Raw genomic sequence first — 27,840 nt, forward strand, 5'->3', positions numbered from 1 at the left:
ACTTTTATCTCTCTAACAGAATTGCAGTAATATTTTAACGATACTTAAGAGAACGAAGAAAAATTAAAAAGGGAAGAAATTATTTTGTAAACGCGCGAGAAGTAAAATAAATATAATCAAAATGAATAAATTCGTTCGCGTTTCTCGTTATCATTTTTAGTTTTGTTCTTCCCTTTGACGTTACATGTTCACGTACGTACAATTATATGAGTCTACACGTACATGTGTACGTAGGTAGGTAGCTAAGTAAATACGAATACTAAGGAAAAGAAAGATAACGTTTTTTACAAAACGACGAGAACTAAGACTGCATAGTTGAAGAGGGTGTGAGAAAGAAAAAGAGAGAGAGAGAGAAATAGAGATGGAAGGGAGAGAAAAGTACTACTAGAAGTAGAGGAGTCTGGAAAGAATGCCTAACGACTAGAAGATGAGTCGTGTTACTGATAAGAAAGTAAAGTTCTCATGAGCCTACATGAATAAAAAGTACGATGATAAAAAAAAGTACCTATGCAAATTTATTATTTACGTATTTATGAAAAACAAAAGAAAAAATAAAAAGAAACAAAAAAAATACAAATTTATTTCTACTCTATTAATTGACTTATTTCATAAAAAAAAAAAGTTGATTATGTAAAACCAAATCAAAATTACTAACAGATAAGGTATAATAATTTTATTTACAAATATTTATCGAAGCAATTGCAAATAAGGATATTAATTACTAAATTTATTTTTCACGAAAAGAAAAAAAAATGATTGATGCAAGTGAAATGATTTATCCATTTATCATTTTGATATTATTTAGAGAGATATAGATATAAATAAGATAATAAATATAACATCAAAAAAATGACAGTATTGTTGAGAAACGTTGAAATAAACATCGAGATCTAAAGTCCTTCTTCATCTTCTCAAATGCTTTCAGTTCTATCTACGAGTTAGGAAGGTAAATCCATGAAATAGTTCGCTTAGACGAGGGTAGTAAGACTCGTGTCAGCAGAGTCACGAACTCTCGACTTATCGGTGTACTTTCATCGGACATTCCTTTTCATCGGGCGTGCATTTATTTAGACGAATTCTTTCTCTCTCTATCTTTCTTTCTTTCTCTCGTTAGTTTAAGATTCACTGTAACACGTCTCCATACGTGTGTCATCCTGAGCTTAAAGGACTCTCCTTTAAGTGGTGCACGAACTGAGACAGTTCAACTCGGTGGTTAGCTCGTAAGTTCCTTCTCAACTTCCTACAAAGAAAAGCTTCCTGAGCTTTGAATGAAACTTTACGTTGTCGTTGTCGTCATCATCGTCTTCCTTCGTCTTACGTTTCCTAAAGAAGACTATACATATGTGTATATTATGTGTGTGGACGTCTATGAGGTTCAATAACGAGAAGAGAGAGAGAGAGAGTACTTTCAACTCGAAATGGTGAACATTAACTTTCCAAGTAGGCGTTATTTCGGAGTTCACCTTAACACACTCAAATATTTTACTACTAAACCATAGCAACGGACATTCCTCTGAATACACGATATGATGAACTCAGCGGATAGATCTAATCATATTTTCCAACTACTTGTTAAAAAAGTGCCCCAGTTTTACTCATTACATTAGAATTAAATAATGGTTTTTTTTTTCTTTTTTCTTTTTTTTTTTTTGTTAATATTTCCTTCTCTGTTGGATATATTTTTAGACGAACAAAAGTAGAAAAAAAGATAAAAGAAATAATATAAATATTATTAATTTAACAACGTTTCATTAGAGTTTATTTTCATTAAAAATTCATCGAGTTTGTTTAAGATAAAAACGAAAGAATAACAAACCTGTTTTAAGCTCGTTTGAATCTCCTTACCTCTTTTATCCCTTTTACGTTTCTTTATCTTCTCAGCGTAACATCACGCCTCTGTGGAAGCTTTAAAAATACCAGAACAACGAGTCCGAAATCTAGGTAACTTGGTCGTAGCTCAGAGAAAATTCCTCTGGCCTTTCTTTTCCACCTAGTAGAGTAAGTAAACAAGCGTAATACAAGGAACGAAAAAGCATCCTGTTTATATACCATCCATGCACTTTTTTTTTTAGCTTTTCTAACCCTTAAACGTTCCCTACTAGATATGTAACATGTTTGGTGTAGCATAAGAGAAGAAGAAGAAAAAAAAAAAGAGAGAAAAAAAAAAGATAAAAAGAAAAAAGAAAAGGGGTGACAAACCCTCATTTTACAGATATTTTCACCTACAACGAATCTAAAATGTTATCTCAAATACGCGATAATAAATTCAAATTTACGATTAACGATAGTGATACTTCGCAAACTCTAAACTCCCATTTTCATTTTTCATGACAAGAAGAATATTAATTTGATAAAGGTAATAAAAAATATAAAAATATTATTTATCAAAAGACAAATTTGTCAACGCGATCTAAAATTTATCTAAAAGTGGCCTATATATAAGAACCTTTATCAAAATAATTATTATTATAAAAACAAATTTTATATTAACAAAACGTTAGACGCGAAACAAATGACTTTTGAACATTTGTTTCGATGCAATTCGGAACTTTTTAATAACAACCAATTATTTACAACAAGAGACTACTTTAATCAATTTAATTACTACGATTGTCAAGGAATACTCATATCACATGGGCCGTTCTTTTTATTTATATATAAATAAATGATTGTTTTTTTTTTTCTTCTGAAAGAAACAAAAAATATATACATATATATATGAAAAAGAAGATGATGTTCTTCTTTTTTTTGTCGCGTGACTCAGCACGATAACGATACTTTTCATAGCTCTCTCGTAAAAGTTCGGCAGTTAAATAGGATAACAGGACCGGACGTAAAAGCGAAAAAGGCTCTTAACGACGTGACAAAGTCGGCTTTATCCCTTGAAAAAGGATTTACAGGATGGTTGAACCGACAAACGTCATCCCTCGCTTAGTCACCGAGTGAAAAAACTTTTATTTATTTTCCTGTTGCCTGCCAATAATGGGAAGAGAGGATACATGTTCAAGAGTTCCGGATTAGAAAGAATGAGAAGGTTCGAGGATTAAAGTGACATTGTTTGAATCAATCGTTATTCGACAATAACACGAAGACATTTTTTTATTCGCATTTGTCAATTTTTTTCCGTTGTCCCTTTTTGTTATTAATTACATGAAAAGAAAAAAAAAAACAGAAATAAAAAAGATATTCATACCTATAAAAAGAGTATCCAGAAAAGTCGCTTTGTTCAGAACAAACGAAATGAAAAAAGAAAAGGGTCAATATTGGTTTGCTAATGGAATTAAAATATTTTGTTTTTTCCTTTCAAAATATATGAATCACTAGTTATGGGTATTGTTAAAAAAGTATGGCGCCATTTCACACACACACACACACACAGAAATACTTGTCAAAAATAAATTGATTATTTTTCAGCTCGATAAAACGATTCCTTAAAATTCCCAATATAAATAAATCGATCGAAAAACGTCACTAATCAATTATAAAATACATATCTCTATATAATATTTAATATAATTTTCCTAATAATATTTGCGATTAAATAATAACAATCATATGAGATAGATAGATAGAAAGAGAGAGATAGAAGGAGGTTGAGTTATTTGAAAACTTGAAGCTTGAAATATAATCGACAAATATTTATTCTATATACTCCCAGATTAACAACTATTTCCGAAAGATGAGGCCGTATTACCCATAAAAGTGGACCACAGAGTATAAAAATGATTAATCCACGGGGAAAGGATCACGAATGATGTTAGTAATTACGAAGAATGGAAATTAGAGCGGAATGATTCTCTCGTGAGTTAAGGGATGAGGGAAAGGGAAACACAGACTAGGACAGTGGATTGGGTGGAAGCAAAAAAAAAGAAAAAGAAGGAATAGAAAGAGAAAGAAAAAAGTGTGTCAGGTTCAGAGATTGAAGCGCACGTGTATTCTGACACAGAGATAAAGCAACTAATACAAAGAGAGACAACTGGCATTCTAGTTCGCAGTAACTCTCTCTCTCAGCTTCCACACTTTCACTTCAAACGATCGGAATCTTCGTTTGCATCTCGAAGAGGAGAAAACCATCGTACCATCCCTACTATCTCTTACGTAGAATGTCAGCATTCGAATCGAGTTTCCTTTCCACCCCCCCCACTCCATTCAAGGGTAGCTTGAATTCGAATCTAACGCAATTTACAATTTCCTTCGTCCGAGATGTTGCTTCGAAGATATCCTAAATAGTATCGTATGAATAAATGTGAATATCTCTCTGTCATCTCTCTTTCTCTTTCTTTCTTTCACCCTTGTATTCGCGCATGTGCAAGACAGTAGTAGAAGAGTACACATGATCGTACACAAGCTGCTTTATTTAGGTCGAGTGTCAACAGCGTCGCTTGCGAATATGCTTTGTGGACTCCTCGTCAAATAGCAGCCGTAAGCACAAAGCCGTCTCGGAGCATCCAATTCGTAAGAGAAAGAGAGAGAGAGAGAGAGAGAGAGAGGAAGAAGCAAGTGATGGTGAATCTGAAGGAGAAGAGAGAGAGAGAATAGAGAGGAATACTCCAATAGGCATTCTTCCATGATCAACGAGTCGATTGAACAGAGATACCGACTACAATTCTATCTCTTCGACTATTATCCAATTCTTTTTTTTTTACTTTTCTATCTCTATCTATCTATCTATCTATCTTTATTCCATTCTTCATTCTCATTCCTATTACTTTTTTTTTTTTTATTATTTAACACACCGATAAAACACTTAGAAATCTTCAATTTTTCTCGTGAACAAGTAACTCGCTGTATAACATCAATCGTTATTAATAAGATTAAAGAATGAGTTCTTGAAATTTTCATTTTTATATGAATAATTTTTGGTAATATTATGTAATATTAGAACAATTTATCAATGTTACTTTTTCATTAAAATCTTCTATCAACCGTGTTACTATCTATTTATATTTGTATTACCAATACGTTGGTTGAAAAGAATTGAAAATTTATTGGATTTCTTTTCGAAACAAATAACGGGATAAACAGGACGGTATTAAGAAAACGGATGAGATCTTTAATGTTAGAAATAATGAAAGAAGACAAAAAGAGGACAAATAAAAAGGGACTCAGAATTATTCGCCGATCCAGCTCTACATTTTTTTTACCGTAAAGCAATTAAAATCATTCGATCATTTTCTCTCTCTCTCTCTCTCTCTCTCTCTCTCTCTCTCTCTCTCTCTCTCTCTCTTTCTCTTTTTTTATAAATGGACTACGACAAATGTCGTAGGATATACACCGTAGAAACTCACGCGGAAGTCGTCCAGCGGATCGTAAAATTCAACATCGATAACGGCCTTAACTCGAACCCCCAACGAAAAGGGGGAGAGAGGGAGAGGGAGGGGGGGTGAGGGGGTGCTTCCATAGAAAGGAAATCTATATTTCACTATATAAACTAAACCAAGAGCCCATCTCCCTTCTTTTTTTCTCCCCCCATTTAACGATAACAGATTTTTTTTTTTTCTATTGCGTACGAAGCACGATAAATATCGATTTTCTAGTGGTATCGTTATTTGTCGGATTATTTTTCTCTCTCTCTCGCAATCGCATTCTCGTCTATTAGATATAAAAAAAAATAAAAAGAGAAAGAAATATATGTGAATGTATAGTAAAAAAAAAAAAAAAAAAAAAAAAAAAAATGGGAAAGTTAAAAAAAAAAAAAAAAAAAAAAATAAAAAAAAAACGACCGAAAAAAAAAACAAAAAATACAAGAAAAAAAAATGATACCATTGACAACATATCAAATAGATTAAGATAAAGGATCTTTAATGCTTTCCAACTCTCTGTGTGTATATTTTGTTCTATCCTTCTTCCTTCTTTCCACTCTTTGCCGTATTATCAAATATTTTAATTAAAGAGAAACGAAGTGAAAAAAACGGAAGCAGAATTTTTTACGAGAAAAACAAATACATTTAACAAGAGAAACGTGAAACTTTTGTTCTATGTTTATGCTTTTGTACTGAAAACAAAAAAAAAAAAAAAACAAGAAAACACGTTGTAAATATCATTTATGTATTTATATATCTACCTTATGATATTAAAAACATTAAAAAAAAAATACCTATCGAAAGGGAAGAAAAATATACAAAAAAAAAACAAGATAGAAGTAAAATAATCGCAATTTGATTTAAAATAATACACATCAGGGCCAAATAAATTGGTAGCTTTTGTTTAATCTTGAGAACATAACTTTTGGATCACGAGAGATTCTTTTATTTATACGGTTTTATTTTTTTTTTTCTTCGTTTTTTTTTGCGGACATCTTAATGCTTCGAAGAATCTCCAAAGGTAAATATTTGCGAGTGTTGTCAGTATGTTCCCACCCCCCCCCCTGTTCTCTTTTCTTTTTTCATTTTTTCTTTTTTTTTTTTTTTACTTTATCCCTTTCTCTATTTCTCTTTTTTGCTATCTCCTTTTCCCTCTTTCTTTCCTTCCACTCAAATCCATATAGATCGTCTGTGGAAACAAACGCTCGAGGGTCTGTCTTCTCGTAGAAAAACCGAGACCAACGAAAAGGATCTACAAAAGCGTTGCTTTGCTCGTTTTCATTCATTTCCCCTACTCCTCCTCCTACTCCTCCTCATCCTCCACCCTTCCTACTTTTAACCTTCTCCTTCTTTTTCTACTTCTTATCCATTCACTCCCAAAAGAGTTACCACATCATGGAAAAGAGAACCGATACGTGATTTTAACTTGAAGGATCACCGTCCAATGCCGAAAGCTCTGCTTTCATCCGTGGTTAACCCACGTTAAAGCGTTTCACGTATATTCGTGGCCGTACTATCGATCGTGTCATAGACGCTGCTGCCATTCCGCAGCATCCGCAATTCGGATAGATTGACGATCTTTAGGAAAAAATAAAATCGAAGAAAGAGAGAGAGAGAGAGAGAGAGAGAGAGAGGGAAAGAAAAAAATGTTAAAAAGCAAAATATATATATTGACGTTCGTAAAAATAATGATATGCAAGATTATTTATCAAATTCTCTATAATTATCGTTAAAATTCGCGAAGAAAATCAAAATATAATCAAATTATATTTATTTCCAATAATAATTCATTGCTATTTAATAATCCTTTATTATTATATAAAGCAAATAAGCATAATATTACGTATACATTATAAAGTATTCTAAAAAATTAATGATAACGGAAAAAGAGAAAATTCAATAGAAGTAAACGGATATTAGATAGAATAAAATATTAACGGAAGAGTCTAGTCGAATGAAAACAAACGGAAAGGAAGGAGTTGAAAAATCGGAATCTTGTTTTCAGTCTTGATCTAGCATGCAAAGTGGATTGAAAGAGACTCGAGGGGTTCGGTTATCCATCGCAAAGAAGGAAAGAGAGAGAAATAAAGAGAATGTTAAAAGAAAAGAGAGGAAAAGAGTTAAACTGTAGGAGTTCTAGCATTATTCGTTGCACAAAAGCCGTAAACTACACTGACCGGTTATTTCGATCAATCCTCGAGAAAGTGGCCGTCCAGAAAATATTCACATCGATCTACTACGACTGACCTCTCTTTCTTTCTATTTTCTGCTCTTCATCTTGTTCAAAATATATACACAAATGCACGCAACACACATGAACACACAGACACATAAATAATGAGTACATACACTTATACCACACGTAAAAGCTTTCGTTTACTTTCGCCACATTACTTTCACCCTCCCCATCCTTTACTTATTCCCCATTCACCCTCGTCTCACCCATTTATCCCTTATCCTGAACCAAGCATGTGATACCGGATACACTCTATATGATCCACCTCAAAGTGCTCTTTCTTAGTACACGAGGGTCAGCCCAAGCGTATCGCTCTTCTTTCGGTTTTACAAAAGAACGCAAAACAGACCTGACGTTACAGTGATACTATAAATACTAACACGACTTTTAAAAGTATATCTATATCATATATATTTTTATACTTCTAAATTAATCATTTTATATTATTATCGTAACAGTGTGTGTGTGAATCATTGTACATATATTTCGCGAGAAAAATTATTATGATATATGAAATATTATATTTAAATTAAATAACAAATTTTTTATATACTTTACGATATTATCTGATTTGTAGATATTATTGGGTCATCTCGAAAATATCTTTCCTTCTTTTGTTTGTTAATAATTTTACATAATATGAACAATATTTTGTATTTTATATTAATTTATTAAAAATATCATACGACACAGAAAAAAGTTAAGAGAACAAAATGTGAATCTCGTTTATTATTCGATAAAAAAAAGGAAAAAAAAATATATTGTCTATATCAAATTTATTGTTAATAAGAAAAAAGTAAGAAACTTTTGGGACGACTTAAATATTATGTATAAATATTACATAAATATTATATATATATATAAATATCATATATCAAAAAGATGATGCATAACTTATAGACATAATTGAACAAATAACCACACGGATATTATCGATCTTAATTCTATTTCTAATTTAGATATATCTTTATTTGCAGAGCCCAAAACTGAAATTCTCGGTTCACCAGATCTTTACATCGATAGAGGCAGTACAATCAACCTCACATGTATTATATTACAAAGTCCAGAACCCCCAGCTTATATATTCTGGAATCACAACAACGCCGTAAGTATTAATGATCCTCGTTTTATAAATTCGTCTCTTGATCGTTTCATTCATTAAGGAAAAGGAAGGAAGGAAGTAGTTATAAATGTTTACAACAAAGCACGTCTTCCATGTTGATAAGACACAGCATCAGTTAGAGATAACGAGCGATTAATGAAAGTTAAATTTATGAGTAACGAGATCTTCTACGGTGTCGACGTTAAGCGAGAAAGCAATTAAACATTAAACTTGAGTTACCTTTTTGTTATTCGAAACGTTTCCTCTTCATTTTCATCCTAAACATTTTCCTGCAATTTCAATAATACTTGACAACTAACAATAAGAGAGTTCCTCCGTTTATTTCGAACGAAACGAAATAAACGGAACATGATATTAAATGAAATATTGAAATATATAAAACAATGATAAATAGAATAGAACATTCTTTATTTCATTAGATTTACATTTCAGGAATATCGTTTACACAACGACCGTATAGTATCGAATAACATTTGTGATGATCGGTATTATAGCAATATACGTATACATTTATCTTAACGCGTTAACAACAGAGATATACGTATATCAAAATGGAATTAAAATCTCGCTGACATTCGATACGTATTTCACGGTAGGATGACATTGCTGCTTACCTACCTATCTACCCATCGTACTAGCTTCGAACGTATTTCCGGCTCGGATAACTCTCTCTTTCTCTCTCTATCCTTTCCCCAGAGAAATGGTCGGAGAATGCAAGAGAAAAAAAAAAAGAGAGAGAGAGAGAGAAAGTAAATTCAACCGTTGAGAAATGAGATAAAGTAAAAAAAAGAAAGGGACAAAGAAAAGAATTAAAAAAAAACACACACACACACACAAGGAGAGTACAAAAAATAAGTAAAAATCGTATAAGCATTTATAAAAGGGTCACTTTGAAATTAGAAGTAACTTTAAAAGATAGTTCAAGCAGTTTCGATAAGGGCTCCGATAACAGACAGTAGCCAGTGGCCACTCTAACTATACTACCTTGTCATAGAGGAATGTTGGACAGGTTGAAATGCTTCCGGCATAGGTTAGTTACCGGAACGGTATTTGCATTTGATAACTAGGCCGACTGTTGAAATCCGGCCCACTACTGTAGTCCATATGTTCTATTTCTCCTTTCTCCGATCGGTAATAACGTAGGATGATAAAATCAAGAGAGCTAATGTAAAATAAAGTAACTTCATCATTCATAATACGCATGACCTGAACTGGCCTGATTAATTACTCAAGAGTTTAATGTAATCCATTTCGGACAGAAATCTCGTATTTCATCTTTTATTTTATTCTATCTTTTCTCTCTTTATTTTCCCTTCTCCTCCCTTTTCTCTCTCCCACTCTAATTCTCATAATTACTCTTCTTTGTTATCAGCCACTCTCGTCCTATGTTTGATCGAATACCTCCAGTCAAAGTTTTTAACTAATACGACTTGTTCGCCAAGCTGCCATTAGTAATATACTAAAATGATCTAATGAGAGTTCAACGATACGCTTTTATTATATTATTATTATTCTCTCTCTCTCTCTCTTTCTTTCTTTCTTTCTCCTCTCAGCAAATACTTCATGTAATATAATTTCTCTATGAATTATAAAAAAGAAATATATATATATATATATATGTCACACAAATTTAATAAGATATTGATACATTTTCTTGATGAAAAGTAAAATAAATATAAATGTATAAAATAAGATATATATTGATATATTTTCTGATATGTGTGTGTGTGTCTGTGTGTGTGAAAGTAAAATAAAAATAAATGTATATTTAATTTACTAAAAATTATTATAAATTCGCGAATAATAATAAAAACAGAGGATGAACCAATTGTAATATATGAAAAAAAAAACATGTAACATTTTAATGTACGGTCATTTTATATATTATACATACATTATTTTCGTATAAGTTTAAATATATTCACTTGTTATAATTAATACTTTCAAAAAGTTAAACTCATTATAATTAATATCCAATGAAAATATATATTAACGTATTTATTTTATAAATTATCTTTATCCTAAATATTTAAACTATATCAATAATTTTCAAGCAAAAATCTATTAAGCGTAACGGTATACGATTTTAAAGGCCACTCTGTATATATTATTATTATTAAAAAAAATAGAAGAAAAAAAAAGTGCATTATCCTAACAACATACTCATTATACATATTACATATTTTAAATTATATTCCATACATTAAAATAATGAAAATGAATTTCATGAAAATAAATATGAAAGAATTTAAAGTAAAATCAGGGAATGCCCTTTGGGCGACGCAATCCTGGTAAGAAGATGTACTTAGACGGCGCCACGATGTCGCTGGAAGGGCCAAAAGAGTAAAAGAGATCGGAGGAAAAGAGATCTTAGAAAATCGGGCGATAAGGAGTAAACTCGAATCGTCTCAAGGGAACGTTACGAAATTGCAATCGCCAGCGATATGATAAGGTCGCTCTCGATCGATCCAACCATACCGCGAAATATTTTCTAGCCGCAAGGAATTCTCTTGGCCGTTAGAGAGTGAGAGAGAGAGAGAGAGAGAGAGAGATAGAAGGGGATGATTCCTTTCTTACGCTCCAATAAACTTCTATCCCTTTGATTTCGATTGAATTTCGATTGCCGATCTTCTGTCTTTTTCTCGCATACGTTCATTTCACGTAAACTGATGGAAAAAGACACAGCAACTTGATTTAGAAGAATTGTTTTCTTTTCTTTTCTATTCTATTCTTTTATCTTATTTTATTTTATTTCTTCTTTTTTAACAAACTATATATCGAGCTGTCCAAAAATTACATGCCACAATTTTATATACAAAAGTATCAAAAAACATATCGATTACTAGGAAAAATTCGCATTCTTTGCCATTTTATGAACCTTTTTAGATTGATTTATAACTCGATATGGTATTCTACGCGTAGACAAAAGATTGTACTTTAATTTAATATAAAAATCATTAAAATCCATTTGCTAAAAGTATAAAAAATATTTACCAAAACTTTTCAAAGAAATTGCAAAGATGCTCAATTTACAGCATTGCATTCTGTGACATTTTCTGAACTTTACATGCTAAATTTATAAGTCGATATGGTAATGTACGCGTAGACAAAAGAGTGCACTTTAATTTAATATAAAAATCATTAAAATCTATTCACTTTTAGTATAAAAAATATTTACCAAAACTTTACAAAGAAATAGCAAAATTGTACAATTTATAGCATTGCAATCTCTGATATTTCTTTGAAAAGTTTCTGTAAATATTTTTTATTCTAACAAGGAGACCTTACGTTTGTGCCCTCACGGATTTTAAAGATATTTTGTACATGAATTGAAACGAAATATTCGATATTAAATGGTTTTATGAAATTTTTTATTTAATTTAATGATTTATTTCAATGTTGTATATCATCGAATCCAAACTTATTGGACAAGGCAATATTTTTATTCTCTTATCGTACTCGTTCTATAATATCGAAGAAAAAGTTTCTTCGAAGTTTCGAATCTTCATCTTGTTCACAGACAAAACTCTAGAATACCAACGTAGATTTTCTCTTTAATGGTGTCCCTAATGGAACAGTAACATTGACCGATCCACTTCTTGGTGAGAAATACTCTCTCCTTATCACGTTCGACCTAACCACTTACAGTCCTATCATGATAATCCCCTATCGCCTAATCCTATCTATTAGTACACAGTGACATCGTATTTCATTATTGAAACTACCACAACTTTCTTCATACTGAAACACTTTCAACGATACTAACATTATTGTACATATACATTTAACTTTATAGCAAGAACTGACTTCGAAATATGTTTACATCGTTCCTGCATATATCCATATGTATTTATACATAATACATACACATAAACTACCGGCCGAAAGTTTGTGTACACTTACTGCATTTCCATTACATACTTATGCACAAGCTATAGGTCTCCATTTTTTTCACGTTCCTTTAGTTTTACACGTGTTCCATATGACTTTATTATTATCAAAATTCATCAAATACCATAAATTGCAAATAATAATATAATCTAGCAGACTGTATTTATATCACATTACAATATCTTTGGAATACTTACGGGATCTTCTAAAAAATAGTTGAAACAATTTGCAAAAGGTAAAATTATACAAAAATTAGTTTTATGTCATTGATATTGATTTGAACGTTCGAATGATGACTCCAACAAATTTTTTCTACAGTAATGAACATTGATATGATAAAAATCTAAATTATTATTACTTCTTTCATTTTTTCGTCATAGATTCGGTTTCGTTTTCTTCTTTGAATCGATATAATCGTTGTTAAACTGATACATTACTGATCTTTGATCGTCTTACTCCAATAACAAATCCTATTAAGAAATTGTTAAACGAAATACGACGACTTCGCGTATCTTAGTTTCTACATGACGATCGTAGAAGATTGCCAAAAGAGTCAAAACTAGTACTTTGCCAAATCGGTTTTTCTCTGTATTATTATACAAAGAATAAGTATAAAAAGATTTTATAAATTTTTCAAGGGAAAATGAAACTTTCCTCTCGTTTCGATAATTTAATTAAAATTAATAATATTAATTATTATTCCGTAATAAAAATCTCTAAAACATTTTAAAATAAAACTTATTATTTATACGGCACCATATACAAAATATATTATTTTTATCTCTTTATTTTACGAGCAAATGTTTCAAACAAATAATCTTGAAAATAAACACTGCAATGATTATTATAGTTATTTTATAAAAAGTATTTAAAAGGTACGGAAGCTAATTGAAATAAATAGAAATCGATCATTTAAATCTAATCGAATTTATCAAAAATATTAACACGAATCGAACAAATAACCAAAATGTTTATATTTATATATGTGAATGTTAATATGTTCTAAGCTGGGTCGATTAATTCTAACCGGGGTTACTTCTTATGCATTATTTAACATTCTATCACGAAAATGGAAGTAATACGAGTAATGGGAATGATAGGAATAATTGGATTTGAAATTTGAGTTAATACGACTGGATTTGAGGGAGTATATTTTGTATATATGTATATACATATATATTGTTATACAGTTTCATTCTTCTTACAACTGTGATATAATAATAGTAATAATAATAATATAGGCGATAGAATGGAGAAAAAAATAAATAATAAATAATAATCCTTTTTTAATTCTATTTAAATTTATCTGGAAAATATTTTCACGTGCTCATTGTCGTATTTTCTACATGAAATTATCGAAGACAAACTCTCAGTGTCAAGAACATGGAATATCAAGTAGAATTGGAGTTTTTATAAAATCAAGGAGACACAACGGAAGAGAACTTCGAAGCAAGATCGATCGAAAACGAGAAAATAAATATAAAATATATATATATATATATATATCTATACGCACATATGCACATATACATATACTCACACAGACGTTAATGGTCAAAAGAATGTTGCCTGTATTTGATTGTCTCATTTATGTATATACACTAGGTATATATGTACTAATGTTAAAGGATTGCAAGCTACTTCAAATATTTTACATTTGGAATGAGTAAAAAAAAAAGGAAAAAATTTACATTCAGTCGTTATAAATTTATTTTACTACAAGAACTAATATTACTCATTCTAATTATTGCATTTGTCATTTAAACTGACTCAAATAGTACATTTAAAATTTTTCGTATAATTTATCTTTAAATATATAATATTACGAGATAAACTAATAGATGGATAATTTCATTCTAATAATAATAATAATAATAATAATAATAATATAATCTGATAACCGTGATATTTTACATAGTACACGAATATGAATAATAATATAAACTCATATCAGATAATTCCACAAAATGTACTTATACTTAAATAATATTTAACGTAATACAATATTTTAAAAGGACTCATGCATGCATTTAACATGAAAATTAATGAAATTATTTGTAGAAAAAATTTATGAACAAAAATTGTTTTTTACTCCTCGATGCGCTTGAGAGCAACATTTTGAGTTATAAAATCGAAAGACGCTATCTCATGTAAACATATTTCCGAAAAGGCGTAATCTTTATTTCGTTGACTCGCATTCAAATGTAAGTGGGAGCTTTTAACATTGGCATGCCGAGCCCACTGGCACGTTATATTTATAACTGTTTGCGTGTCGGCTACCAGTAGAGTTTCAAGAGCCTTGGGCTGTTTGTGAGAAGCTGAACGCAAACGATCGAAGTCACTCTTCGTGTCGTTCACTAACCTACAACATTTCTCTCTCTCTCTCTCTCTCTCTTTCTTTGTTCTCCTTTTTCTCTCCTTCGAGTACTCATAGATCTTGACAAGTTAGAAAGTTCATTAGAATGCAGCTTGCCTTGTATTTCAAATGCATACAATTTTTGTCTTAATATTTTAAATATATCCTTTTAACGTCTCGATTAAATTGTTCCTAAATAATTTAAAATGAAATTGAATTAATCATCAATTTTGTTAATAATATTTCAAAGAAGTTGTACGTTTGAAAACAATCGTGTTTTCTTAGCGTATATTCGAAATGTGTTATTCTTTCGTTAGATGCCCATCTTAAATGACGAAAAAGTTATAATTATATCAAACGAAATAAAAGTAAAGTATCCTTTTATACTTTCATATAAAAGTGAGGTAAACTGTAAAAGCGGTAAGACGAACGAGAGGTGAGAAACGTGTTCCACATTGGTTGAACGCCATTCCTTATTGAATTTGATATATCATACAGGGTTTTTATCCTGCAAGGCTTTTCCCTGACGGGCCAATAATATATTACGATTTCTATTGGCTCAATCTCACGTCTTTTATTTATTATTTTAATTTAAGCCTTATCTCTTCTCTCCTTCGTCACTAGCTTGCGCAATCACTAAAAAACTCCGTGTTGGAAAAATCTGCATACATACAGAAATAATCAATAATATATGTATAGTAAGTTACAGGACTATTCGTACTCACTCTCTCAATGTAAATTTTAAATCATTCATATTTACTTTTTTTTTTGTATAATTTTCAAACTTTCAAAATCCATATACACGAAACCTATTTTTTTAGGATTATTCAACTTTCATATATTAATATAAATCCTATTGCAGAAGAACATTTTACCGTTAGAGAAATATAATTTTACTAAAATGATCAAAAATTGGTTTTACAAAAGTATTCGCATCTATGCAAGATATGATAAAAATACAATGATTATTTTTCTTAATAAAATACTTGGTTGATACTCCCTTGCATTTTATAATGCTTTTAAAAAAAAATTTGCATGTAAAAGTTTAATTATCCTAAAATATGTATCTGCCAATAAGAATTTGGAAATATTGTATTACAAAAAAAGAAATTGATTGTTTTATTATAAATTTACAGTGAGAATACGAATACTTGTAGGACTCATTGTACATTTAAATATAATATGTTTAAAACTCTGTGAAGTAATCGAACAACAAATAATTTTATTTAAGTTTTTTTACTTTCTTGTTTAAACTAAACGATAATATAAAATGAAAAATACAATTAATTGTACACAAACAAGTGTATACAAAATAATTCTAAAAGTTTCAATCGGGAATAAAAAGTGCATGAACGTTTCCTATTCTAGTAAATACCATGGCTCTATGATTAAACACTCGGAAAGAAGGAAGTAGAAAATGTTGGACAAACGGAAAGAGAGGATACTCGATGGCGCGAGTTCGAACGATTACCTTCTAGCGTGCCTTCGAGTCGTTGATTCCAACCGAAGAAGCTCGAAGCTCTTAACTTTCGATAGGAATACTTAATGAAGTATAACGAGGACAAAGCTTCGCGGGGTAACATCGAAATATCGATCGATCCGAATACTAAAGTTCTACGAAAGAATGGAAGCAAACGTTTCTAATGATAGGAACAAGAAATAACTCGTTACGAGTAACGAAAACCATTTTTATCGATTTTCTATGAAAACGTTGCATTTATTTTTTCTCAACTCAACACATAGTTGACATAGAAAATGAAATTCAAAAAACAAGATATACACTAAAATTCATTATAATTTTCTATAGATTATATATTGGTGATATATTAATATTTTGTATAATTATATAATTTAATTTATGTAAATAACATTAAAAACAAAAACAATATCAAGTACTTATTAACAGAGTACTTACTATTAATTCTAAATTAATTATAAAGTTTTAAGTAATATTCGCGTATATATGAAAAATACGTAATTAGTGTTCCATACATAACAATATGTTATACAATAATGTATTTTATAGTATATTAACACTACATATACCAAGTAGAAGCATTTAAAATAAACTAAATAATTCGATTTTCTATTAATGATAGAAACAAATCTACAAATTACAAATTTTCTATATTTATATCTAAAAAAGAACAAAATCATCGATTTCGCAATAACAACGATCAAAGGAACAAGAAAATTCATTCTTCAACCATCCCTCCATTTTTTTCCAAATTTCTTTCAAGAAACAAGAAAAGGGTCGAATAAAATGTCTTTTATTTTTTTCTTCTTCTTCTTCCTCTATTCTTTTTCTTTTTCTTTTTATTCTTTGAAGACGAGTAAATTTCGAAAGAGAGCAACCTGCTGGCTTCTAATGAGAACACGATAGAAAGAAGATAGAGATACGAAGAGAGAAGTGCAGAAATGTCGTCGTTATACAAAAGGACGAGCTTGAGATAAGACAAAAGTGGCCGCTGGTGAGGATTCAGAGGAAACGAAGAAGAGGAAGGGGAAGGAGAAGGGAAAGGGTATCTACGACTTCTCTCCAATGGACCATTCACTTCAAGATGTGCTATGAAGTTGTCGACGATCTCGCGGAACGCCAATCTCTTCTTCTCTTTCTCATGAAAACACGTAATGAGGTTGACGAGAATCTTCTCATGGTCTATCTTTCTCTTTCTATCTATCTATCCATTTATCTATCTATCGTATCTATCTTTCTCCCTTCCTCTCTTTTTGATTTTCGTATCCTTGGCCCTTTTGATATCAGTACGAAACTTCTTCGTGGAAGTACCTTTAAAGACTTTACCAAATTACGGCCAACTGAAATTATCTAACTTCTTGGTCTGATATAAACGTTTAAATGAGAACAAAATGAGATATAATCAATTTAAACGATATCGATATTATTACTCATATCGTGTGTTCGTTAAATAAATCTAACGTTTAATTTTTGTATCGTTCTTTAACCCTTCTTTGCATGATTTTTTCTTTTCTTTTAAAATAAATCAGGGTGATGTAATTAATGCTCTAGATTAAAAGAAAAATATTTAAAAAAATCCTAGTGCTATTTTTTGACAACTGCGTTTTGTTGTACGCAATAGTCGCTTAAAAARTTGCCAGCAACAACAAATATACAGTACAAGGGTTTTGAGTACTTTTTTTTGTTGACTAAATATTATGATTGAAATTTCCATCATCATGCAAAGAAGGGTTAAAAAACAAGCTTTTTCGATTGTTTCCTTTTTTTTTCTCGAATTAAAATAATTATTTTTCATAAATTGTTTTCTTTTTTATAATAGTTTCAAATATTTTAGAGCATTTTAATCGATTATTATTAATTTTATTATAGTAATTTGGTATTGATAATTAAACAATTAATCGTTATTAAGAAATGTATTACACAATTGTAAGGTTTTCTTTATTATTATTATTATTTAATATTATATTAAGCTTTTTATATTATTAATTAAATAATCACTTAAAAAAAGAAAAATCATTATTGTTTTCATATAATAATAAATATTTCTACCATCAGGTGTATATTACATCTACATAAACCTTAGGAATTTCGTTAACAAGTAACAGGTATGTGTGTACCTTTCTAATCATAAAAGAAAATGAATTTCTAATCCCTTGACAAGTTTAGCAAGTAATCCAAGTAGATATTGGAAGTATTAACACTATACACACACACACACATATATATATATATATATATACGTATACACAAAAGTCGGATTACGATGAATTAATCAATGTATAAAAATATCATCGAATAATAGTAGAAGAGTAAAATGAGTGAGAAACAGCTTTAAAGGTTACATGTACACACTTGCACTAATTAAAGTGCAGACGTATCGAGGTCGAAGGAACGCCCGCGCGTTATAACGCCGAGCAGATTAACCGTGCAGTTTTCGACGAAACTTCGGGCATTATTCCAGCGTATCCGCAGCAACAATGTAGGATAATAATAGAACGGAAGGAACGTGATGCCGCTTATTAAAGCCCTCGTGCTTCAACTTTCTCATCCGATTAACCGGGATTTGAATCGTACGGGTGTACCTCGAGCGAATGAATGAACGAACGAACAAACGAACGACCGTATACCTACCAACTGCCTGAGTTATTATGAAAGACAATGCTTTCTCTTAAGTACCTTTAGTTCATCATAAGGATTGATCACAATCGATAGATTCTATAAAGGAAACAATTATGATACATTAATATATATTTATTTAATTCTGTCAACTGTTATTCAATCGAAATTTTGTGATTAAGATTCTTTTAACTTTTTAAATGGGAAGCTAATTTAATTAAAGCAGAAATGTTATTTTTTACATAATAAACTTAAATGGGAAGAGTATTTTAACAAATCTTAAGTACCTTTAGTTCATCATAAGGATTGATCACAATCGATAGATTCTATAAAAGAAACGATCATTATGATGCATTAATATATATATTTATTTAATTCTGTCAACTGTTATTCAATCGAAACTTTTAACTTTTTAAATGGGAAGCTAATTTAATTAAAGCAGAAATGTTATTTTTTACATAATAAACTTAAATGAGAAGAGTATTTTAACAAATCTTAAGTACCTTTAGTTCATCATAAAGATTGATCACAATCGATAGATTCTATAAAGAAAACAATTATGATGCATTAATATATATATTTATTTAATTCTGTCAACTGTTATTCAATCGAAATTTTGTGATTAAGATTCTTTTAACTTTTTAAATGGGAAGCTAATTTAATAAAAGCAGAAATGTTATTTTTTACATAATAAACTTAAATGGGGAAAAGTATTTTGACAAAAAGTTCAATTTAAAAATTTAACATGTCGTATACGATCTACCTGAGATCGATCACGTCTATCGTTGTACGCAAGAAAAACTTTGTATTGTGAAGAAATCATCACGTAATTCTTAGCCAACCCCCAATGCAATGCAGTACCACGACAAGTAAACTTGTCATTCACAATCAAACAAAAGTTAATGAGTGACAAGAATCAATGGTTTGTTTTTCTTAATTACAATTGGTTCATAATAAGACGATAATGCGAATGTGATTTTAACAAGAAAATTAATATTAATACTTTTATTTTTGACTATTGAAACAAAAGTTTTGTTTAAGATCCCTTTAATGAATGAATAGTAATTACGAATAATATAAATCTCAACTTTATTTATCATTCGTAATTTATCTATACAGCATACTGGAAATATCTCTCTATTGCAATATAAATATATAGAAAGACAAATAACACGTGGGGAGATAATTTTCGTATAAAAAAAATAAAAAAGAAAAGAAACAAATATCATCTCCTCCACCCCTATCATCCATCGAGTATATATTTTCATCATAAAAGTTCGTGTCGTTCCATTCATGTTATTCCAGATAACAAAGCGGAAGGAAGACAGCTTCGCTTATCAAAGTTGCGAAGCGTGAACTTTCCCATTTGATTAATCACAGGTAGGATCGTTTACACGATGATCTACGTAGTGTACGATACGCCAATGGGAGGAACTGTCCTTCCGAAGGACGATTTTTCAAGATGCAGATTAGCGTCTATAAATCGTCTATTCTCGAAAATCACCTAGATTTTTCTTTCGCACGATCGGTAATACGAACGATTTCATATTCCTACGTAAAAACATTGAAGAGGAAGTTAAAGATAATAAATAATCCGTGATTTTAATGACTGAAATAGTCACGATGATAATGTCAAATCAAATAAATGATTTCTTTCAATTCTACCATATGAATCAATTGCGCTCACTAATGATTAATGTATTTGAAATAATGATCGATAATATAAAAGAGATATTAATTGATCTATATTCATAATAATTCTGATCATTAAATATAACAATTGTCGAATTAAATTAATTCTACGAGCCAATAAATTATATAAATAAACAATTATATTCGATAATTTAAAGGCAACATTATATTCAATGAAATATAATTAATACTAAAATAAATGAATAATCTTTCTATGAATGAATAAACATGATCGATATATATATATATATATCATATCCCTATGTTTCTTCTGCAATAAATTCAAGCCAGACTATGCACCCCATTTAAAGTCACTTTTAAACTGCACGCGTAGGTCCGGTGAACAGCTGATCATTTATTTATAAATCCGTCGCCGTTACGACGGCGAAGGGTCCAACCTTAACATTTTCTCTTTAGCGTGGTAGATATCCGAACAGTGTGTGTAGCCAGGCACTCATACCTTTTCTGTTAAAGAGACACTCGTGTCACGAGCCAAGTGAAACAGAGAATAAACAGAGACTGTCTAGTACAGTATATGACAATAAAGTCATACGCTTGAGCATCCATATTTCCTGACTCCTTACGAATTTTCTATTAAGCTTTTTTCTACCAAGAAATTGCTTAGGGAACACACCTTCAGTTTAATAATATGTACTTTCGATAATTAAATCGTTAAAAATTCAATGACAGCTTCTTATAACACTACCCACTTTAATTGCCTACCACTAACGTAAAACTCGAAACAATTTCATTTAGTACTTTAAGTTTTATTATAGAAACGGAAATAAAATAAACAAAAAAAAAACACAACAGAATCGTAAAATCCATATGAAAAAGTGTTGATTTTTCTTTTCTCTCTCTCTCTCTCTCTCTCTCTCTCTCTCTCTTTCTCTTTATAACTTATCACATCGTAAACATCCTAAACGATCTCGTAAGAAATTTTGTTGAGTAGGAAAAAAATCTCGAGAATAAATAATAAACGCGTATATTTAATCAAAATATAATATATCCCACATATTTTGACAGGAAATAAATCAAAGAAGAATTTCAAAACTGGTTAAGCAAACAACGTCATAAATTTGATTTTATACCTTTATTTCTAAACGTCCTTGTATATATATATATATAAAGCGTACGACTGGAAATAAAAATTACACACCGAGAGAAAAAGTAAAATATTTTTCCACGCTCGTTCTAAGTGTACATATGTATCATATATACATATATACAATAGTATACATATATTTATTACATATATATATATATATATACACATTATGCATATATGTATGCATTCACATATGTACAATTCACATATATACTTATGTACGTATATACGTAAAGCAGGTAAACCGTAATAAGAATTTACGGTTAGTAGAAACGTTAATAAAACGTATGCAATTTACCATTATGTTCTCAGGTTTCGTTTATGTCGACGTCTAAAAAAAACATGAAAAATACACGAAGAGGGAGATCGACTTCACCGCAAGGGGGGAAAAAAAAGAAAAGAAAAGAAAAGAAGAAAAAAAAAATGGATTTTGAGAAAATTTTTCCTTATCTGTCATCATAAGCGTTTCCTATCACCCATGAGATAAAGATAACTCCTACGAATCTTCCCCATAAACTGAACGAAATCGAGACGACGTCATGGCGTAAATTTTATTTTATGACTACTTTCCGATCGTGATACGAATGAACAGAATGACAGGGAGACAAGAAAACTTCCTTCCCTTTTAGATCGTGTGTGACATCAGGGACTTCCGATAGAAAATCTTCTTGGCTTATCTTTTCTCTTTCTCACTCAGTTTTTTAAAGATCAGAGTATGTCCAACGAATAAAAAATGAAAAAAAAAAAAAACATAAGAAATCACATATACAACAATTCTAATGATTTTATATTAACAATCATTTTCGAAAATTTATACAAATATTATTAATGATACCACAATAATTATATATTCGTTTACACACATATTTAATTTTTTTTTAAAGTATTCAAATTAATAAGTATCGAATATTCATAATGCAAAATTTCATTGCCTATACGAAATTTGTTAAATATTATTAGGAAACGTAATAATTGATAACAAAACACTAAAATATTTGAAAACTAATAACAAGTTTTCGTAATTCAAACAAAAACAATAGTAATAAAATAATCATAAAATAAAGTAATTATTCGAATAATATTAAATAATAGAATTGTACTAAAAAATAAAACATAGATATTAAACACGTTGACTGCCGTGTAGATCACCGATGACCTCACCACAAATAATCTATTAAACACAATTATACAACTATCTCTTTATCTGTTGTAAACAAAATGTCAAACAAAATATGCATCCCATAATAAAAAAATTCGTATAGACGTCACGAACAAATCACGTGAAATGCACGCGGTATAATCAACGTGTTAATTTATGTATTAATCCATGCTATTTTAAAATTAATTAAATAAAAATCATGACTTCGAAAAAACAAAATCTCTGATAGCATCTAATGGAAGAGAAAAGAATGAAAGGAAAACAAAGAAAATCAAATTAGATGTAAGAATAAAAGCTCGTGCTCCAGTGTGTTTCTGTGATCTCTTTCACAGTTTCTCGATTAGAGATTTAGAAGTTTGTCGGGATTTTGTTTCAGATAATTAGCTACGACTCAACCAGAGGTGGCGTGTCCGTGGTCACGGAGAAGGGTGAAAGTACGACGAGTTTCCTCCTCGTCCAGGAAGCCAAACCATCAGACTCTGGACGTTATACGTGTAATCCTAGCAATGCTCAGCCAAAGTCGATTACCGTTCACGTACTCAATGGTGAGTACACGATCATTTCCTTTTCCGATTTTACCTTAATCTTATTTTTTTTTTGTCCTTGAGTATCATCTCTCTTCTAACAATAAGTTTTTTTATCGTCCTACTCGATCTTTCTTTTGAAAAAGAAATTCTCAGATTTAGCACGACACGAAACGAAACGAAACGAAACGAGTAAAGTAAGAAAGGAAGGAAGGAACCAAGGGAATAAAATAAAAGGAAAAATTATATGAATGAATAGAAGAAATAGATAATGCACTTTCTTCGTGTAATAAAACGATCTTCTTAAGTTAAAGCTAGAGGAAAAAATGTAATAGAAAAGGAAAACAAGATCTCAAATGAGGATGAGAAAAAAAAAGAGAAAGATATTACACGAGGAGCTTTCTATACTTATCTATCTTTTTCTCTTTCTCTTTCTCTTTTTCACAAGTGCTAGACATTTTCAGAAAATTTAAGTGTTGTCCTCTGTTTCAGGAGAGTATCCCGCGGCAATGCAGCATGGCGGTCAAGCGAAACAACCAAGACTCTACTCGCTGCTACTTTGTCTGTGCCTGCTTCTTTATTAAAAAAAAGGATGACAAGAAAAATAAAGGGAAAGAAGAGGATTCGTTTTATCTTCGTCTGTCTCCTTCTAATTTCTGTCTGTCTCGCTCTCTCTCTCTCTCTCTCTCTCACACACACACACACACACACTATCTCTCTCTCTCTCTCTTTCTATCTCTTTCTCTCTGTACCTTTTACTATCTATTTAACTCCACTTCTTTCCGTTTACCCAAAAACCTATAAAAACTCGAAGAAATCCCATAAGAAGAAAGGAACATAATATAATGTGAAATTTATCTAATCTTTGGAAACAATTAAACGAATAAATAGAAATGGGAGAGAGAAAAGGATAGTAGAAGTTACAAGAAAAAAATACAAAAGAAGAGAAAGATTTTATGGAAAAAAAAAAAAAAAAAAAGAAAAAAAAAAAAACAAAAATAAATACTGGCCTTTTTCAAGAACACGGATTCCTTCCGCGGATTCGTCCTTCTTTCGCAACCTTTAATTTAATCAGCAAAATACTGAAATAATGAAAAATAGGAAGACAAGAAAGACGAAGAAGATGAAGATGATGAAGAAGAAGAAGAAGACTAAATGATGATGAATCGTTGTTATCCCCATCCCCATCAATATCGTGACTTTTATTGCGGCATATCCACGGAGATGAAAAGAAAACTACATACTCAACGTCCTTCGACTCGGTATTATAATATAATCGAAACATCCAATGAATTGTTGTTCCACATTCAACGTTCATCGCAACGACGAATTTTCTTTCTTCCAATATCGAAAATACGTGATACTCGAAATCGTTATCATGATTGATCATCCATCGATCCTAACAACCGAATGAATTAATCTCGATCACTCTTGTCTTTTGATTTTTATGAAATAATTTTCATTTTTTTTTTTATTCACAATTATTAAATTCATTAACTTCGTTTACCCCTATCTCATCGTTTCTCCGCGTAATTTTTCTTTTAATCTTTTTTTTTTTTTCTATTTTCATTTCGTTACATTTACCTGAAATATTTCTTTTCCTACTATTATTTTTTCTTTTTTTTTTTTTTTTTATTGCTGTTCCCTCGCAGTTTTTTTCCCCGCAGATAAATCGTAGCGACGTAGCGTCGATTTGAAACTCAATGGAAAATGATCGAACGTATATAACACATAGAGGTAGGTATAACACGTGGAAAATACTCGGAAGAGAAAATGGATCGGTTTTGTTTCTATAATGGGAACCTTTTTATTCACCCTTTCCTCTTTATTTCTTTCTTTCTTTCTTTTTTCGCTTTTTTTTTTTTTTTCTTTTTATCGATAATCGATCGCAAATACGAAAATGAATGGGCCGACCGTTCGAAGATGGAACAAAGGAGAGGGAAAAAAAAAGGGATATATATATATATAGATATATTAGTACGTGTAATTCGTCTAACACTAAAGAACCTGGGGGAAGCATTTTTAAATACGTTCATACTACAAACAGGTGTAATTCAATCGAATCACTAATCAGCTCTTCGGACGAAAACGATGGATTGTATAGCTCAATCTTGTGTATGAAGGGTACTTAATTGGATTGTCATTGAACGAACGACTAATTAAGCTATTCATTGTAAAAAATGATTTCTACTTTTATTTCATATCACCAAAATTCATAGTAAGATCAATTTTTAATAGAACAGAACGCGGAAAAGATCAGAACATATTTTTTTTCCTTTTTACACGAAATTAAAAGTTGTTACGTAATAAAAAAAAAAAAAATAATCGGCTGTTTCTGCACACACAAAAACGAAGAGAATATTACGTTTTTATTGTTAATTAATTAATTTTACTTATTCAATGGAAATGTCTTCAAACGTTGACCGTTTAATAAAACTTCAAGCTGTAAGAATTAAATAAGGGATGGATAAAATGGGAATAAAGTACAAGGAAATTAGAAATATGAATAATGAAAATGGAAAAATCATGAAAGTATTTTAAAGATAAAAAATTTGCCGAGACAATTGGATGACCGGACATTAGACGCACGAGAATTATCTTTTCATCTGATAGTATCGTGCCGGTGAGAGTAGAAGCTGATTAAAAAACTTTTTACGATGAACAGTAAGTACACAATGGTCCGAATAAGCGTTAAGAAATAATTCTTTCGTTTCATCGTCCTACGAATATTTAACTTCTTTTCTTACCTTTTTCTTCAACTTACTTTTTCTTCTTCTTCTTTTTTTCTTCAACTCTTATTATAAATCGATTCGTTTACGCGAACGACCCCATAACGATTGATACAAACTATTTCAATTCTATCGATTCTAATCAATTTCTACATCTTTTATTTCCAATTTCTTTTTACAAATGAAAACTTGTAATTTATTGGTTTTTTTGTCAAAAAAATTGTGAAGAAGATAATATTTGAATAATCATATGAAAGAACGAGAGAGAATTAATTTAATAATAAAACAAATTTAAATAAAAATTAATAAATCTACACGTAACATACACACACACACAAAAGCAACATGATAAAAATGATAAATGAACAAAATAATTATTGAAATATTATATTTTGTGTGGTAATAATTGAATGATACATACAATTGAAAAAGTACTTACATCGAAGGATATACCACTCGTCTTTATACACCTTCGTTAATCTAATTAACGAATTGACTTCGGCTCGTTCAATTTAATGATCAATACACGCATATCTATCATTCATTTTACCGCTCGATTGGTATTGAAAGAACACGAAAAATCGATTATTACTAGGGAATCTACACAGATATATATTGTACTCGTTCCTTTCTCATCAATCAAACTGGACGTGATTTTCGATCGGTCGTCATCGTGTGTAGCTAGCTACGCTTTTAGGACGAATCGATAATGAATATTTTCAATATTACAGATAAAAAATATGTTATTTTTTTGATTGGTTATTTAAAAAACAAAAACGTTTACGAATCGAAATAAAAGTAGAAACGAAGAGGGACCATACCTACTTTTAATTGTATGATTTTTCTTTTTTCACATTCTCATATTGAAATAATATTTTTTACATTAGTTATTAGAAAAAAGGTTATAGGAATCAAGAAAAAGACAGATGTAGACAAAAATGAGATAAAAAGACTTAATGCTTTCTATGAAATTTTTTTTCTTTTGCTTTTTTCTTGACGAATAATGTTTTTTTATCAATGACACTTGAAAAAGTCGACTTTTAAATTTGCAACTTGATTATTTCGTCTCTTTATTCTATCTGTCACAGTATTGTTTATCAATAATATATTTAAAGAAGTAAAAATCCGTAATTTCAAGTCTCCTTATCTCATTTTTTTTTACTCTGTTAGTCGTGTAAACATTTAATGAATAATATTTATAAAAGTTAACGTAGAAATATCAAGGCTCCTTATCTCATCACAGTTTTGTATGTCAGTCACGTGAACATTCGCCTTAGATTTATGGGCTCTCTTTTAAAAGGAAGAAAAAATAAAAAAGGTGACCGTAAACAGGACTTATTTAACTCTTAACATAAAATAATCGTTCTTAGGTAAGGCGATATTTTACAGACACAGGGTGGCACCGGTTTTATATTGTTACATGGAGTTTCCGTGAAACGATGTACGTACTTACACGTTTAGTATGACAAATAGTCTCACGGGTACAGTCATGAAACTACCGCATAAACGAGCATCGATGTTTGTGCTTTTGCTGTATACAACTTTCCACTAGGATCAACTCGTTTACTCCCATCGACAAATAATTCACGTAAGCTCTGTGTATACACACATATACATATATTTAGT

At 30.3% G+C, this 27,840-nt stretch overlaps 1 protein-coding gene across 3 annotated transcripts in view; it reads left to right on the forward strand.

The window, feature by feature from the left end:
- Positions 1-25,996, forward strand: part of LOC106784870 (T-lymphocyte activation antigen CD86-like) — a 277,467-nt gene extending 251,471 nt beyond the window's left edge. For 2 of the 3 annotated variants that reach the window (XM_014744840.1, XM_014744848.1), the window contains exons 5-7: positions 8,517-8,644; positions 23,338-23,506; positions 23,978-25,996. In XM_014744840.1, coding sequence (XP_014600326.1) covers positions 8,517-8,644; positions 23,338-23,506; positions 23,978-24,069 — 389 coding nt within the window. In that variant the 3' untranslated portion in view covers positions 24,070-25,996. The remainder of the gene's footprint in view (positions 1-8,516; positions 8,645-23,337; positions 23,507-23,977) is intronic. The other variant, XM_014744855.1, reaches the window with a different exon arrangement.
- The last annotated feature ends 1,844 nt before the right edge of the window (positions 25,997-27,840 follow it).

Source organism: Polistes canadensis, unplaced genomic scaffold (assembly GCF_001313835.1).
Source record: "Polistes canadensis isolate GaletaPanama2010 unplaced genomic scaffold, ASM131383v1 scaffold_2, whole genome shotgun sequence".
In the NCBI taxonomy this organism is placed as follows: Eukaryota; Metazoa; Arthropoda; class Insecta; order Hymenoptera; family Vespidae; genus Polistes; species Polistes canadensis.